Raw genomic sequence first — 16,120 nt, 5'->3', positions numbered from 1 at the left:
ATGTTTTATTCTATGCCTGATATTTGTTCCGTTATGCCCTAAGTTTGTGCTTTTGAATCACATGTCGTTTTTGTTTTCTGAGATCATTTACAATGCGAAAAGTCGTAAATTATTGACAGTATACATAAATATTTCTTTTGTTTAATGTAATTGTAAAATGATAAGTTATTGTCTAATAAACCAGAGAACAAACGGTAAAAGGAGCATGAAATTCTAAAATTATGTTTTTAATTTAACGGCTGCTGTGGTTCCCCATCAAGCATTTTGTGTAGTATGGGTGAACGGGAAAGCTATATCGAAGTAGAGCGAGATGGACAGATGATGAATCCGGTTGAAGCTAGTTTGAAAAGGGGATTCAAATTAAATTCAACAGTGCGAAAGATGCAACTGAACCAGATGCAACTCTCCTATGTAAACGTGATCGGCGAGAACTGTCAACAACTATTCCGAAACTTTTGTTGTGTTTTTCCGTCTTCAAGTGAACCGTGAAGTCTTCACGGTGAAGCGGCACAAAATTTCCCCTGTTTGTTGTACTTAAAGTGTTGTTGTTCATAGTATTCTTAAAACTTTAAAGTGAAGCTATTCGATTATTCAAAATCTGTGCAATTTGGAGGATAAATTTAATTTTAGAGGTAAAAAACGTCGCTGCAAAAGCGAATGTTGTATGCCGGCTGTTCTAACCTCAAATTGCGTTGTAATGTTTCCAGGCATTCTGTACTAGTTGCACCGTTCAACGATGGGTGTTTGGAGTAGGTTTATGACGAAAAAGTTCGTCTCAGGCACTGTGGTTGGTGTGGTTGGTGGGGCAGCCGGTTTATGGCTCGTTACGAAAACGATCGACCGGCAGACGGTGTTCAACTCGTTCACCACCAACTACGAACCGTCGCCCTGCGCGCAGTGGGACTGGAACTGGGATCAGTACGTGGACAGTGCAAACTCGCTGTAGAAAATGCCGGGTCGATACTTACGTTTGCTTTATCCCCTTCTAGTCGGGATCCAAAAAGCTTGGTGAAGCCTTTGAAAAAGGTTGATGATCCGGAAGCACAGAATGCTTACAACAAAGCGGTAGAGCTGGTGAAAGGTCGTGCCACACGGCACCTCATCCTTGTACGCCACGGTCAGTACAACCTTGACGGTGCAACGGATGCTGAACGTACCCTAACGGCTCTTGGTCGTAAACAGGCCACGGTAAGTGGCAAAAGACTGAAGGCTCTCGATCTGCCGTACGCCGAAATCGTTCGCTCGACGATGACCCGTGCCCAGGAGACGGCACAGATTATCGGCGAGTCACTGCCACATTTGAAGCTGATAGACTGTTGTCTGCTGGAAGAAGGATCACCGATCCCCCCCGAACCACCGGTCGGCCATTGGCGTCCTGAAGCTTCGGTAATGAAGGGTGCTGGGTGGAATGCATTGTGAATGTGTCACACTAACCGTTGCGTTTGATTATGATTTATCATTTTAGCAGTTCTTCCAGGACGGTGCTCGCATTGAGAGTGCATTTCGAAAATATTTCTACCGGGCGGATCCGGCCCAGAAGACGGATTCGTACACGATCATAGTTTGCCACGCGAATGTGATACGGTATTTCGTGTGTCGTGCACTCCAATATCCGGCCGAGGGTTGGCTACGAATTTCTCTCGGACATGCGTCCCTTACGTGGGTTTCCATCTACGCGGACGGCCGGGTGTCTCTGCGTACCCTAGGTGATTGTGGGCATATGCCGAAAGAGTTGCTTACGCGATAACAACGAAAAAGGCCTCAATCGTCCCGCGTTTCAGTGATTTGAAGACTTTCTTTTATTTGTTCGATTCAATTGTATGCAATATCCGTTATGTGATTTGATTAATGTGCTGCAATTAATTGAATATGCAGAACGTTCCTTTTCCTTGGATCTTATAATCTCCCCCATTTAAACAACAATAATTAAATATCAGTTCCAATGATGCTCGACGATAATTTACCTAACGGAAAGAACGTAGTTATGCCGGAAGTGTTTTTCGGTGAAAGTAGAAAACAGAAGTGAATCCTCATAGAAGCGGCTAACGATGAGATCTGGGTAAGTGCATTTTCCACTCATAACAAACTTCAACTAACGTCGGTGGGTGGTTGGACATGGATTGGGCAGGCAACGGACAACAAAAAGACACGGCAAAGCAACTCTTAAACATACATAAAATTTCTTAGCATTTATTGATGTTCAGATTTACTCTCAAGATTGTACATGGGCAAATATGGTAACGAACGTTTTCTTTTTGTTTTGGTTGCTCTATCTTTTAATTGTTTGGTATGTGTACGCGTGAATACGATATTATTAGATAGCGTTTTATAAGTTTCCTTGTCGTAGTTTTGATTTCAACCGTCGTTCCCGGAACCATCCATGTTTGTGCGCGAAATTAATGCAACAATTTTCTTCAACTTTAAAACATTATTTGTATTATAACCCTTCTACACTTTCGCTGCAGTAAACTTATAAAACCTTGTACAAAATCATTAAACAAATGCGCTTCCAATAATAGTCAAGAGTTCGCCTGTCAAAGATTGTTCCATATAGTATCGCATCTCTTTTAAGCTAATAGTTAATCGGCAAAACCGATGCCTGATTGTGGGATGAGGCTAAACCGAGTGGTAAAGAATGCCTCTCCTTTAGAGTGGTAACAGCTCTAATCGGTGCATTTTAAATAAATCCATGTAAATGAAGCCAGCCAGATCTGTTGGCACCGGTGGAGGCATGTAGAAAATAAATCTAACCAACCGATGGTTTCGTTGGTCGCTACCATACCGTCCGGGAGGAAATACCCCGGAAGCTGTTGCTCCGGTATCCATCCGGTTGATATGTTTGTCTCGCAGTGCGAACATCGTATTAGGGATGACCATGGCCCCATGACACTAAACATGGTAGAAGAATGCGTCGTGAAATCTATCGGTTTCGAATACTTTTTTTTGTTGGCAGATGTGCGCTTTGCCTTTTAAGTTATCTTCGCCTTAAACATTATTCGTCCTATCAATTGTGTGTTTGTTAATTGCTTTTTGCTATGTAAGTTTCTTTTTTTGTAATGTTTTTATTTGTAAATTTCTGTGAAACAGCAAATACGTTGGAAAAAGAGTTTTAAAAATTTGGCAATACTGTTGGTAGAAGTGCGGGTGTCGTTGTGCATTTTTGCGGAACATTGAATTGGATCTTAAATGCCTCCTCCCGAAATATGCCTTCAACTGGTTTCGTATCGTGCAATTCGACGATCAAGAAGTAATCGCAGTAAGCATTTGAATGTACGGTCGATCACCAGTGCCTGCTTAATAGAGCGTCCTCTCCAATCGTTTCGCTTTTTTCGACGCTTATGTTGTTGTTCGATTGGGTTCGCAACTTTAAACCGGCACATCGAACGACGGGGAACGTTGCGACACGATCTCGTCATCTTCGTCGTTTTCTTGCGAATCTTCGGGCTCACCGAGAGCGTGAACGAACTCGTAGAAATCGATCCGGCCGTCCCCGTCAACGTCTACCTCTTTGATCATGTCTTCAACTGGCAGAAAGAAGATAGCAACGAACAAGCAGTTAAAGGCATTGCTTTTTTAGCGGACCTTACCGTATTGATGCTTACTTTCCTCCTCGTCCAGATCTTCCCCCAAACACTGCAACACCGCCCGCAAGTCGGACGCGGTAATGTAGCCCCGGTTGTGCTTGTCGAACACGCGGAACGCATCCCGCAGCTCGCGCTCCTCCTGGTCGGCCGACGTTTCCGCTACCGTGTCCGTCATGTTCGACATGATGTCGACAAACTCCTCGAAGCTGACGTTCCCATCGCCATCGACGTCAATCTCCAGCAGCATCTCCTGAAGCTCCTCGACGCGCGCAAACTGCCCGAGCGAGCGCATCACCGTGCCGAGCTCCTCCTTGGTGATCGATCCGTCGTTGTCCTTGTCGAACAACCGGAACGCCTCCCGGAACTCCTTCATTTGGTTCTTGGAGATGAAGCGTTTGTTTAGGCTGTAGCTAATGTTGGTGCCGGACGTGAGCGAGTCGGTCGTTTGCGAGCGGCGCTGTTTGCTCTGCATGCCCGGCACGCCTGCCCCGTCGACGAAGACATTCCCGTCCAGGCTGGAGCAATCGCTCGGCGGTTGGTTGACGCTGTCCTGCCGGTACGGGTCGATCGGAGACCGGGAGCTCGACCGGCCACTGACCGATTCCGGGCGATTTGGCTGTTGCTGCTGCTGCTGCTGCTGTTGCGGGTCACTGCCAGGGCCTGTCGGGTTCGATCCCGCCTCAGTCGTAGGGTCGCTGTTTGTCTGTCGGGTCTGGGAAACATTTGTGGGGTGGAAGGAGAAACCGGCATATTTATTTAGGACACGCAAAATGTTCGATAGTGCACGTATCTTTTGGGGTACGGTTTGATTCAAACTGGAACAGAGCGTCTAAATAAATAGCAAAATCATGTCAGAAATAGACCCTTCCGGATATTCTCCCTCAAGATTGTACTGAGTAGGATTATTGAAAGCAAACAATTGCTCCGTATCCAACATTTCGGTCGATTTTTGACTTGTCTTAGGTAAATCGCACTGCATACCATAAAGTAAGAATACAATTTTACTATGGTCAATACTTCATCCTATAGTTATCCCTTATGAATCTTTTGGATGATTCTTTCGTGTCAATGTTTCACTCAAGATTCATTCGGATTGATTCACGAATCCTTAAGAATTCGAAACTCAAAGCATGGTTGAATCCTCCGAAATATTGAAAAATTTCTATGAATCTTTTAAGAATCATTATAAATTACAAACTGGGTAATTTAAAAAAAAATCATACTGAATCGTAACAAAACTACAGTTGGAAAAGCGTCTCCAATCATGTGGCAATATCCGAAATTGCTTCCTAATGCTGTTTAAGCAATGCATTTCCCTTGAAAATTCAATCATCGAAATACACACCACTTTAACAATTCATAGCTTTCGATGTTCGATGAAGCATTCAAGAAAGAGTTGAAAGACTAAAATTGAGTAAAACGATTTCGTCGTCAAAATGTCCCCGATATTGTGCCAAGAAGTGCCAAAGAATGTACCGCCTTCGTTCGGTCTATCCGCACCGAAACCGCAAAGTGGGCACCTTTTGCCGGCCCAACCTCACCCGAACTTTATCAATGAAGTGGAAAAGCTTTCGGGTTGTTTAGCGGGCATGTTATCCGGTGTACCGTGAAGCGGTTAGAGCCAAAGCGAAATTGTTGGAGCCTTTTGAAAACACGCCAACTTGTTCCGGAGGATACGGAAGAAGGGGAATTACGCGCCCGGTGTACAATTCTTCGATCCCTTCGGATTGCTACTGCTTTTCGTTGTTTTCACCCAATTGTTCGGGTGATTACTCGGTTCTTTGCGCTTCCATTCACCAGCGTCCGGAACGGGCTGACGATGTGCTTTCCCGGGAAAAGCGTGAGTTATTTATGAATGATACCGTCCCTCGGCACACAGTACCGCCCACCGCAACTTCCCGTGGGAGGTAGAGTCGATTGATTGGAAGGTAATTTTTATTTTACGATTTGCTACAAAATGGAAGTAAAACGAGAGCAGCGGCCATTGCTTTCCCCCCGGGGCGGTCCGACACAAAGGCAGCATGCTTTGGCAAAGGGAAGCTATTGGTATATTTGCCAGTGACAGTTGATGGTGCCCCTTGGCCTACTACGTCAACCCAGAGACCAACGTCCGGCTGTTAAACAGTGGCGATATAATTTACAATCTAAGGAAACCTGGGGGGAGGTGAAACCGCTACGGTTGGAATTATTAGCAAATCGTGTCGCAAAAAAAAGGCCAAAAAAAGTCCCCCATTCAAATGGTATTGATTTTTCCATCAAAGTATTTCAATGCCAAGTGTGTTTCCGCAGCGGATTTTTCGCCTTTTTCGAAATACCGCTTCGTCGATCCTTGCAGCCACACGGCGCGGGTGGCCAACAGAAGACAGCCGAAGAAAAAGTATGCCCCAGTATGCTACAAAGCGAATTGTTTGCAAATATTTGACGACTTTTTGATATTCCATCCCTCCCCCACCCCCCCTTCCCCACCTCCCTTTCGGTGGGAGACGTTTTTACTGTCCGCCTTCTTTTTCAATGTGCAAATGATCCGCCGGCGGCGAGAATGGATGATATATTTTTGGTCTCACTGATATTTAATCATGGATTCGCTCGGTTGTAGATCTCTCGTCAACGGTGGAGTTTATTGTTCTTTCATTTCAATTGGATTCGGTTTTTGCACTTTAACGAAATTAAACGTTCGCTAAAGCACATCGTCCAAACCCAACCATGGAGATATACAGGGTACGTGACGATTTTTTGTTGTAAATTTAACAAATTGTTTTTCATTTTTATGACACAATATTCATATAAATTTGACTGCACTCGAAAGGCTATTGTGTTAAGGTAAGGTAAGCAGAGCAATCGGTTGGCTACCGTGATTATGTTGCGCCTGAACAAGGATTTTAATCGGTCGGAGCTTAAACAAGTTAATTTAGCTTATTGACAACGAACTACAGCCAAAGTCATGAGGGCGTCGTTAAACCTTGGTGCCAAATCGATAAAATCTGAAAAAATATTTTCAAACTTCATTAGTGAATCATAGGATTAGATACAGGTTTGTTCAGATGTTTATAGATGAAAATCAGGTTAAGAATTATGAGTTTTAGAAAAAATATTTCCATAAAAGGGCCAAATAATGACAAAGAACCCGAAAGCGGGGACCGGATACATTAAACGATGATTTTATATTTCCTAAGTAATATTAAATTGTTTTGAATGGAGTATGAGCTTTCTAAATAGTAAAGTAATTAAAAAAAAAAGTGGTGCAAGATCAAATATTTGTAATATTATCGTTATATTTTTTTAAGCATATGTATACTTATTTTTGATGAATTTTTAGCTTTTTCAACAAATAAAAGTTTTGGTTTGTTGTGCTGTTAATTATTTTTTTTATTGTACTTGAAAGTTATCATCTATTCAAATTATTCATTATTTACAATATCTATGTTTTACAGGCGAGCTCTCAGTAATTAAAATCACTCAGCTTCGAGAAGTTGTCAATGTTGCGAGCCATATTTTATTTTGTATTACGGTCGAAATTTGTATTCTTTGAATGTAACTATTTGGAATGCAAAGTAAACGAGTTTTTGCCGCTGGACTTTGCACGAGACTAGATTATTTTAAAAGATCAATCATGCAATTACGATCGATAAAGCCTAACAAAAAGTATACTAGGAAATCACCTGGTATTAAATACCTAATTAAACAATTTCATACTTCATTTTTGGGCAATAAACAAGTGTGACATCGTAAACAAGTCCGTTAAGAATTGAGATGGGTTTTTCGTAAAATTTTCTTCTTTTTAAATTGGTCCGGACAAAACCAGTTGGAGGGCCGGACATTGCCGACCCCTGTCACAATAACCTTTCCAGTGTCTGTCAAACGTAAGTGAATATTGGTACGCAAAGGGAAAAAATGTTTAAATTTTACTACAAAAATTCGTCATACACCCTGTATTTTACAGAAGAACAAATCATGTTTCAAGCTCCGGCAGGCAAAGCCGCTCGGAGCGGAAGTATTAAAGTCATCCAACCTTAGCCTGGACAAGCATGCAATAAATAAGGGAATTTTAGGATATCAAATGACGTTGGTGGAAAATTGCGCCCATGCTGGCGGCGGTAAGAAAGTAATAACGAAATTGTACTTCTACCACCCAATTAAAACATAGTATTTTCTTTCCCTCTCCCATCTCCCCCCCCAGTGTGGCACCATCTGGCAGGCGATAAGAGGGTGTGCAAACACACCCACCCACCCACAGCCGTCGCCGTGCTCCGTTATGGTCGTTAAGCTGGATAAAAAAAAAGAAAGCGTACCGTTTCATCATGAAAATCGATTTCCCCTGTGGAACCGTAGGAAAGTGACGGCAGGATTCAACAATGTTCAATGTCGCCCCTTTCCCCCACTCCCCCCCTACTACTGTGCCAAGAGGAAAAGGGCAGCCATTACGCTGGGCTCGGCGACCCGCTCGGTGGACCTTGTTATCGTTATGCCACATTGCGAGGCGCTAGCAACAGGCCCTGTGACCCGTGGCACTACAGCGGAAAGCAACAAGCAGTCAATGTTTTATTTTTTCCCCACTCGTACTCGCTAATGTCCTCCAGAGTGTGACCGTTTTCTCGACCGTTGCCGCCTGCCGTTTGGCTGGAGTTAATTTGATGGCATCACAATTTGCGATCACGTTTCGTTCGCAAAGCTCATTAAAATTCGGTACCCCGAGACGTGCCTCGATTGCGAAAGTTTTGGATGCGAAATTAGATGAACTCAGCGCCGCCGAGAAAAGGAGCACTGCATCGTGATGGATCAATTTTTTGAGGAATGAAGATGCAACTAATGACACTCGGGCGCATAATGAGTTTCCGTTTTCGAAACGTTTTTTTTTTAAGAGATTAATTTAATCCGTTTCACGTGTGTCTCATGCTGTATGGCCTGTTGGAACCTCGTGGGAAATTCGGCGTGCCAAAAAAGGATATAGAAACACCGACGCTTTTGAGCATGATGTTTCGGGTAAGCTTAACACAACCGAGCAAGGTCAAAAAGTCTCCCGCCGGCGTCGTTATGAAAGGAAAGCTCCTTCGTGGAAATCAAGCGCCGTTTTCATAATCGCAACGGGCGGTTGAAAGCTATAAGCATATAAGGGCGGGAAGGGGCAGCTGGACGGTGGCAAGGATGGCGGCATGAAGCCTCTTTACTCTGCCCCGTTGAGAAAAGCACGACCAAGCATGAATAAACGCATGTTTCCGCCCCGTCGAGAGCACACGAGTGTGGGTGGGTCCTTTTATTACATAAATATGACATTGCCGCCACGACGCGTCGTCGTACGCTGATGGTGTCGAGAAATGGGCCTCCCTACATCGCCCTCACAACACGGGGTGGATGGATGTGGGGTCGAAGTGTTGGCATTTGCTTGCGTTAGGATTGCCCTCTCCGACTTCCCGACGTCGAACAGGCTGGAGCGACGCACAACCGTAGACGATTGGCCGATAAAAGCTAATGGGCAAATAGTGTTTTTCCGTAACGGTTGGTCCTTTCTTCAGGTTGGCAGTCGACCCCGGGGGCCCCCACCCACGGTGTGGGGTGCGCATTAGCCGACGCGCGTTGGCCGTTGTGAAAGATTAATGTTTTTTAAGGACATGTTTCCTCCCCGCGTGGCACTATCTGGCCTGTGAAGCGGGGCAGGCTTTATGTCCGTACGGTTCCGTTGCGGAGGTGAGCCACTTAAACGCAACTTCCACCTGCTGAGGGCTAATCGTTTCAATGGTAGCGAGAAAGAAAATCACCGCATCGTAAAGCTATTGGTTGTGTTGAACGAAGGAAAACTTTCCAAAACTACCACTAAATGTTGTAAATGGGTTTTTTTTTAAGGAGACGTTGTAAACTAACTCTGGCAGGTATTAAAATCTATTTTGTATTCAAAACTTTATTCACTCTTAGGATACGTTTGCCATAGGGGATCTATTTCCGTTCAAACAAATTTTTGGCAAGCAAAGTTTTCGCCAAGCAAGAGCTAAGGATTCCTTCTTCATCTTCCTCAAACACAGACCCATGCGATTATGGTTAGTTTGTATTTAGTTGTAAAAGCTCCTGAAGCAGAGAGATACGCATTTTAACTGCCTCCGTCAAGGCTCCAGGCTATTGATCACTTCCTCACCGTTGTTTTCCCAGTTTTCACCCCTTCGTTGGTGTGGACACGCGTGTGTGAGCGATGGAAACTTCGTCTTAGTCAGCCAGCCGGGGCTTCCTTTCAAAATGTGAGGGGGAGAGTTCGAAGTTTAACGAAGGTAAATATATTAACATTTAGATGAAGAGTCGAACCGAGCGAGCGGCTTTATCAAACGCGGTGGGATTAAGTTTCGCTGCCTGCAGTGCTTACCTTCAGGGACTGTTTTCCCCGGGGGAGATCGCAGTACAACGTGTATGACGCTTATCGGGGGTGAAAATCCGCCCCTTGTTGTTGGGTGGGTATATCCTGAGACATTCCGGGAAGGGTAAAATGAACAGCCGACCCCAGTAGTGGTGGGTAGTTAGTTCGTCCGTTCGCGAGCTAATGATTAAATCATTACGCTTTGTTTGCCCGGCCTGTGTGTAGCGGGGACTGCCTGGAAGCGTTTTCCTCCAACCCACGTTCCATTGCCCGGCCGGGAAAGCCTACAAACAAAGGCGACCAGCCCGTCATTTCCGAGCCGAGGCATTGTTGAGCCACGACGTCGGTGGTAATCAGTTTAGGTGGATTAATTTATGGCAGATTAGGCTGAACTTCCCCGGACCTTCTAATCTAATGCGGAACGAATGAATCGCCCTCCCGGCCCGGTTGACGGATGCTAATCGGGATCCTGTCACACGGATGTCGCTTGTGTTTCACGGTTTGGCGCTCGCTCGAGAAAGGCATGCGGCCGTTGATGAGCTGCAACACGATTCTGTGCTTGGGCAAACTAACGATACGACGGAGGTTTCGTTGGTGCAGGTTGGAGATTAAATTAATTTTCTCCTAAAGCTCTTACCCTTTCTACCAAGCGATAGAGGTAAATTTATGTCTCGAAATCAAATGCGCATGATATGTTCTCTCCAGGAGCGTAAGATCTATCAATGTCGTAATTGATATCTGGTTTCTCTTGAGAAGAAACTTAATTAACTCCATAATTTACTCACATACACCGATTAGACCGATTTCAATATGTTATTTATGTGTCTACGGGTTTTTGTTCACTTTTCTTTTCCAAAAACTTGTCGATAAATAATGTTTGTTGAGTGACATTGACTCTTCAAAAACCAGTAATAGCCGATTAGAGACACAAGGAATGAACGAAAGAATTTCCTCACAGAAAAATTGTTTCAAATATGATACACGAAATAAATTGGAATACACTTCGTTATGTGTTACCAAAAGTGTCAATTTGTGCATGATAAGCTCGTTACTCTGTCGTGACGTTCCTCGTGACATTAAAAATAATTTCTTCATACGCTTCGTTCCGTTCTTCCGGTCCGTAATGGAGTCACTCAAGCCATTGAAACCCTTTTAATATTGCTTTTTTTTATGCTCTAGCTAATCCATTTATGCAGGCTCTCATCATATTAAGAACTTTGCTTGGTAATGGCAACCAACCAACCGTTGGGTGGATGGCCCCAATGTGCACAAGAGATCGGAAGCGACATAGCGCTTGCATAGGCGAGATCGTTTCTCGCTCATTTTCCATCACTCTTCACTCATTTTGACACACACCGCCCCCCAAATGCGGGTCGTTGGTTGACACATCCCCGAAGGGTGGCCCCGAACGTGTTCGGAGTTCCTTTTCCCTTTTCCAGCCCCACTGTTTTTTTGTTTCTTCCTACTCACCATGATCAGCTGTCTGATGTCTTTGACGAAGGTCGACGCAGTGAGAAAGTTGTTCACCGCCGAGAAGATTTTTCCTTCCAACTTGAAACGATTTTTTTGGTGTATAGCCTACGTAGAATCCGTGATGGTGTTGGTAGTGTTGCCGGGACCGTGGTGGCGTGCTGCGTGGGAAAAGGGGGGAGCCGAACGGGTGGCGTGCTGGGGTCCGTGGCTTTCAACGATGATTACGATTGATGATGTCGAGAAAGCGTAGGTTGTTGTGTCCTGTGGGTTCTCGTGTGCGGGGGAAATGTTCTCCAAAGCGTTGACGTTAGACACCAGCTTCTTCTTTGCAACTTCTTGACGTTAGGTATGGTGTGTGCACCTGTTCGGTACCTACGAACAACTCGGCGCTACATTAACTGACGAAGAAAACGTAAATCGGCGTCTATTGCTTGCGTTATATCGTGTGGCCAATGGGCTGGAAAATTCTTGCTTGTGGCAAAGAACCTTCATTCACTTGACTTAAAGCGGCGTCTCAGTGTCCAAAGTCAAAGCAATTTACACAATTTGTTCACCAAAGAGTCACCACATCGCGTTGGAATCTCTGCAGAAGGATCTAGATTGTGGGAATGTCTAAAGATCTGTTGATTGAAGACAAGGGTTAAATATGATTTCAAAAATTGTGCAACCCCAATCTTAGCGTTAGATCTTTGATGAAGCACATGCAAATAAACAAATAACACTGGAACACTCCAAACCGACCGACAGACAGACGATGCACGACCTCCAAGATGTGGACCCACGTTTGCTCCACACAGTGGTCGATTGACGACTGGCTGGTTGGCTCCAACGTTGGAACAGGTTTGTGTAAATGGTTCCACTGGTGTCATGATGCCACCGAAAGATGCGTGTGTAGTTCACCCTCCGCCGCCAAGGGGATGCCCAGGTTTGCTGTTATCAAATGACTAACGCTCAGGGGGGGGGGGGGGGGGGGGGGGGAATTTGTCGATCTGCAAACGTTGTTGAATCGGTGGCGTCAACTTCCTGAGTCGATAGATGGTGGGTGACGCGTTCTAATCGCATGTTTGTGGCTTTATATGCTGCCTTTCCATCATTATCTTGTTCGTTTTGCGTATTCTACCCAGACAAGACGTGCCATTTAAACGATGGATGGTGGTTTGGCTGTTTGTTTTTTTCTTCACGACCAATTTGTAACCAAAACATCACGCTGTCAATAGGCACCTTGGAAGGTTTTTCTCGCAACGAATGGTATTTGAACCCATATGACCTACAACCGGTTTTATCTTTTGCTAACCAGACGTTTTATTGATGGTCGATCGAGCCATAGTTAAAGCTAAATAGTTGTAAATTACGGTGCCATAAATGACGTCAATGTGAGATGATTAACGAGTGTTAATGAAAAATGGAAACCCAACCCGTCCGATTTGTCGATCTGAAATGTCTTACAAAAAGCAACCATCTGAAATATGGAGAAAAATATGACATTAAGTAAATTATTTGCATAATGTCTTTATCAGTTTGTTGTAGAAATTTGCGACCGCAAAGAATGTGGTGACTAGCAGCCAGTGACCCCTAAAAGCCACCTGGCGAGTGTAAATATATTTTCGCGTTGCGCGTCCAAGATTCCTCACACCTCACATTCAAACAGTTTGTTTCTTCCCCCGTGTACGAGAAATTGAGATAACAGTCAGTTTCGCAAGGTTTAATAAAATAAACATGTTCAATATCACGTTTCGATAAAACCATTCTGTGCTCGTTTTTTAACGTGCCCGATTTTAGATCCAATGTTTCTCCTTTTCACTATGTTTTGTGCAATTCTACTGAAATTAGGAACGTGCTTTTTGCTCAATCGGTGGATACTGTCTGAAATTCTCCACGTATTCCTTGAAATGGTTCCCAAATGCATCTAATCTACTTTCTTATTTGCATTAGGTAACCATTTGAAATATGTAAAGCCTGTCTCATAGTAAATTGAGCCAAAGAAAGCGCGCTACTGTGGCGCCTCTAGTAGCATCAGCCTAAAACTAATATTTTTAGTAGTATTAGTGAATAGTAACAATGAAGTTGTGAAAGTTTCAGACCTTTACTATTGTTTTTCGCTAAATGCCGTATAATGGAAATTGAACGACCTAAAATAAATCCGCACAAAATACTGTACCACCAAGGCAACTGAGCAAATTGAATATACCGGGAACCCATTAAAATAAAAAACAAAAAAATGACAAGTATTTTTCTTTTGTACAGTTTTACATAAGGTTTGTTATAAAAATATGTTTTTACTTTTTACGTGTTCCCTGTTCTTTTAAATTCACGTATTTTGTTTTTGTTTCCTGCATTAACGCCCATGTCGTGGAATGGGACACCGTTTTCGCAACCTCCGTTAACTTCCTCTTCCCATGAACATCTGTAACTGTTTCACCACTTTGTCTAAGACGAAGTTTTGTGATTGCCCAGATTTTTTTGATGGGGTGAAACGCTGGGAAATTTGGTTTTGGTACCAAGTGATCTTATTGGCCCAGTACCACTCCAAGACAACCTTGGAATAATGGCAGGTCGAAAAATCGGCCAAAAAAAGTACGTGAATTTATAAGAACATGGAACACGCAAAAAGTAAAAACGTATTTTTATAACAAACCTTATGTATAACTGTACAAAAGAAAAATACTTTTAATTTTTCTTTGCTTTTATTATTGATTCCAGACCTTGTCAATCTGTCCACCGGCGCTCCAGTTATTTGTGCGGATTTATTTTGGGTAGTTCAATTTCCATTATACGGCATTTAGCGAAAAACAATAGTACAGATCTGAAACTTGCACAACTTGATTGTTACTATTCACTTATACTACTAAAAATATTAGTTTCCGGCGGACGCCACTAGAGGCGCCGCAGTAGCGCGCTTTCTTTGGCTCAATTTACTATGAGACAGGCTTTAGTTGAACTTTACGCCTCCACACTTGCTTGCTGTTGTATTTTGGGAAAAAGATTTCAATTGACTGAAAAAACGAATAAAGTGTTTCAGCTAAATAGTTCACCAGTCAGCAGCTCTCGATTTCCATATCACTAATGCCTTTAGTTAGCAGCACTCCAAAACAAGATAATTATGCATTATTGCACACGGAAAGCAGCAGTCAGCCAGAAAGCACCAGGAAGCGATTCCCCCTTCGGCAAAGGCAGCGAAAGTTAATGAGTTTTGTTTTGGGTCGAAAATAAGTCCACCATCGGTGGGAGGCGCACACCAACACGGCATACAGATAACGGACAGGCAAGCCCCCATTCCCGTGGGATGGGAGGCAGAATTCCAAAAGAAAAACAAGAAGCAATCGCATCAAGGTCCCATCCAACACCAAAGAAGAATGCGACAAAAAACAATTTAAAAAACAGATAGTTTATATTGGATGTAAAATGTTTGCATCGTTTGAGAAGCAAGAAAGAGAGAGAGAGAGAGAGAGTTAAAGTGCGCTAGGTTAGTTAGACGTAGTTTACTCGCTTGGTCATATGGTGCAGTGGGAAAATTTTTCGGGCATCGGGAAAACATCCGCTTCCGGCAGCCTTCCGGTTCCTAATTGGGGATTAAACAAGTTCCCAGAAGGCCACCCAACGAAGCAACGACGGCTGGGAATGTTGGGATTGGGCGATGTGGGAATTTTCCAGCGGCTTGGCGAATGTTTGACACACGGAAGTCAGTTCGGGGAAAAGAAGGAAAGGGTCGCTGGAGTCGACCAAAGGGGGGGAAAGGGGGGGGGGGAGGGGGGGGAGTAATGGTATTTGCCACAAAGTTTTATCTTATCACCATAAAGCTGCAAGGATTAACTCAACGAACGGAAAATTCACAGACCACACAGCGAACGAACACAACCACGCACACACAAATAAAACGGCACATTGGACGGACGAAAATCGTATTCATGCGTTAGTGCCACACGGCCGTGTGCACGAAAGCAGGGCCGAACCCTTCGGCCACCGTGCGGAAACACCAAACACACCAACGAGCAAAGCATGGGGATGAGGAAAATCAAGTCACTCTCAAGGGAACCACGAGGGCGACGGAGGAAGGAGGAGGCAGGTTGTGACGGCATACTTTGCGGAACTTTTTCTCCCCATTTTTCGCCTTCGGGCAGAAGAGCGACACGGACGCTTCCCGCTCGCCCGACTCCTGGCAGCACATGCAGGAGCGCTCCATCTGCCAGATCTTGCTGCCCGACACCTGGATGTAGCTGGCGCACCGGCCGATGCAGGCGAACGACGGGATGGGCTTCGGTACGCAGCCCGGATACTGCAGTACGTGGATGACCGGCGTTACCTGGCAGTCGTCTGCGGAGTAGCGGGACCCGCCGTCCTCTGACCGGACCCGGGGCCGCGGCGCGGTAAGGATGAGGTGATGATGGAGATGAGAGGGTTTCGGTGCGGTCATGTCACATTTGTTTCACCATAACCAAGTGGTCAATTTGTAGGGAGAGGAAAGAAAACAGCCAAACGGAAATGGTGGAGAAGAGAGAAAAAGAGGCAGAAAAAGGGTATAAAATAATTTCATTCAACATTACTGTGTCATCGCCAACGGAACGATTATCGCGGCTGTCAGTTCCGCTGATGATCATATCATATGAGACCCCCCAACCCCAATTGCATTCCCATTTCACAAACCCGTTTCCTTTTCATCGACATTATTCAAGGGTGGGAAAAATAATAGTGGATAAATGTTATCGAGCGCCCATCCCCAATGCAAGTG

General features: G+C 44.4%; 2 protein-coding genes across 2 annotated transcripts; one reads left to right on the top strand and one right to left on the bottom strand.

Annotated features, from left to right (window-relative positions):
- Positions 1–736: 736 nt before the first annotated feature.
- Positions 737–1,936, top strand: LOC131287106 (serine/threonine-protein phosphatase Pgam5, mitochondrial). The gene is made up of 3 exons (XM_058316124.1): positions 737–918; positions 990–1,386; positions 1,466–1,936. The coding sequence occupies exons 1-3, from the start codon at positions 737–739 to the stop codon at positions 1,745–1,747; spliced, it is 861 nt and encodes a 286-aa protein (XP_058172107.1). The 3' UTR covers positions 1,748–1,936.
- Positions 1,937–3,366: 1,430 nt separating this feature from the next.
- Positions 3,367–15,805, bottom strand: LOC131284919 (uncharacterized). Its single transcript, XM_058313777.1, has 3 exons — positions 15,473–15,805; positions 3,603–4,296; positions 3,367–3,524 (listed from the first exon to the last, which is right to left on the bottom strand). The coding sequence occupies exons 1-3, from the start codon at positions 15,803–15,805 to the stop codon at positions 3,367–3,369; spliced, it is 1,185 nt and encodes a 394-aa protein (XP_058169760.1).
- Positions 15,806–16,120: the final 315 nt, after the last annotated feature.

Source organism: Anopheles ziemanni, chromosome 3 (assembly GCF_943734765.1).
Source record: "Anopheles ziemanni chromosome 3, idAnoZiCoDA_A2_x.2, whole genome shotgun sequence".
In the NCBI taxonomy this organism is placed as follows: Eukaryota; Metazoa; Arthropoda; class Insecta; order Diptera; family Culicidae; genus Anopheles; species Anopheles ziemanni.
The sequence above is the reverse complement of the archived record's forward strand: the minus strand, read 5'-3'. Positions and strand labels throughout refer to the sequence as shown.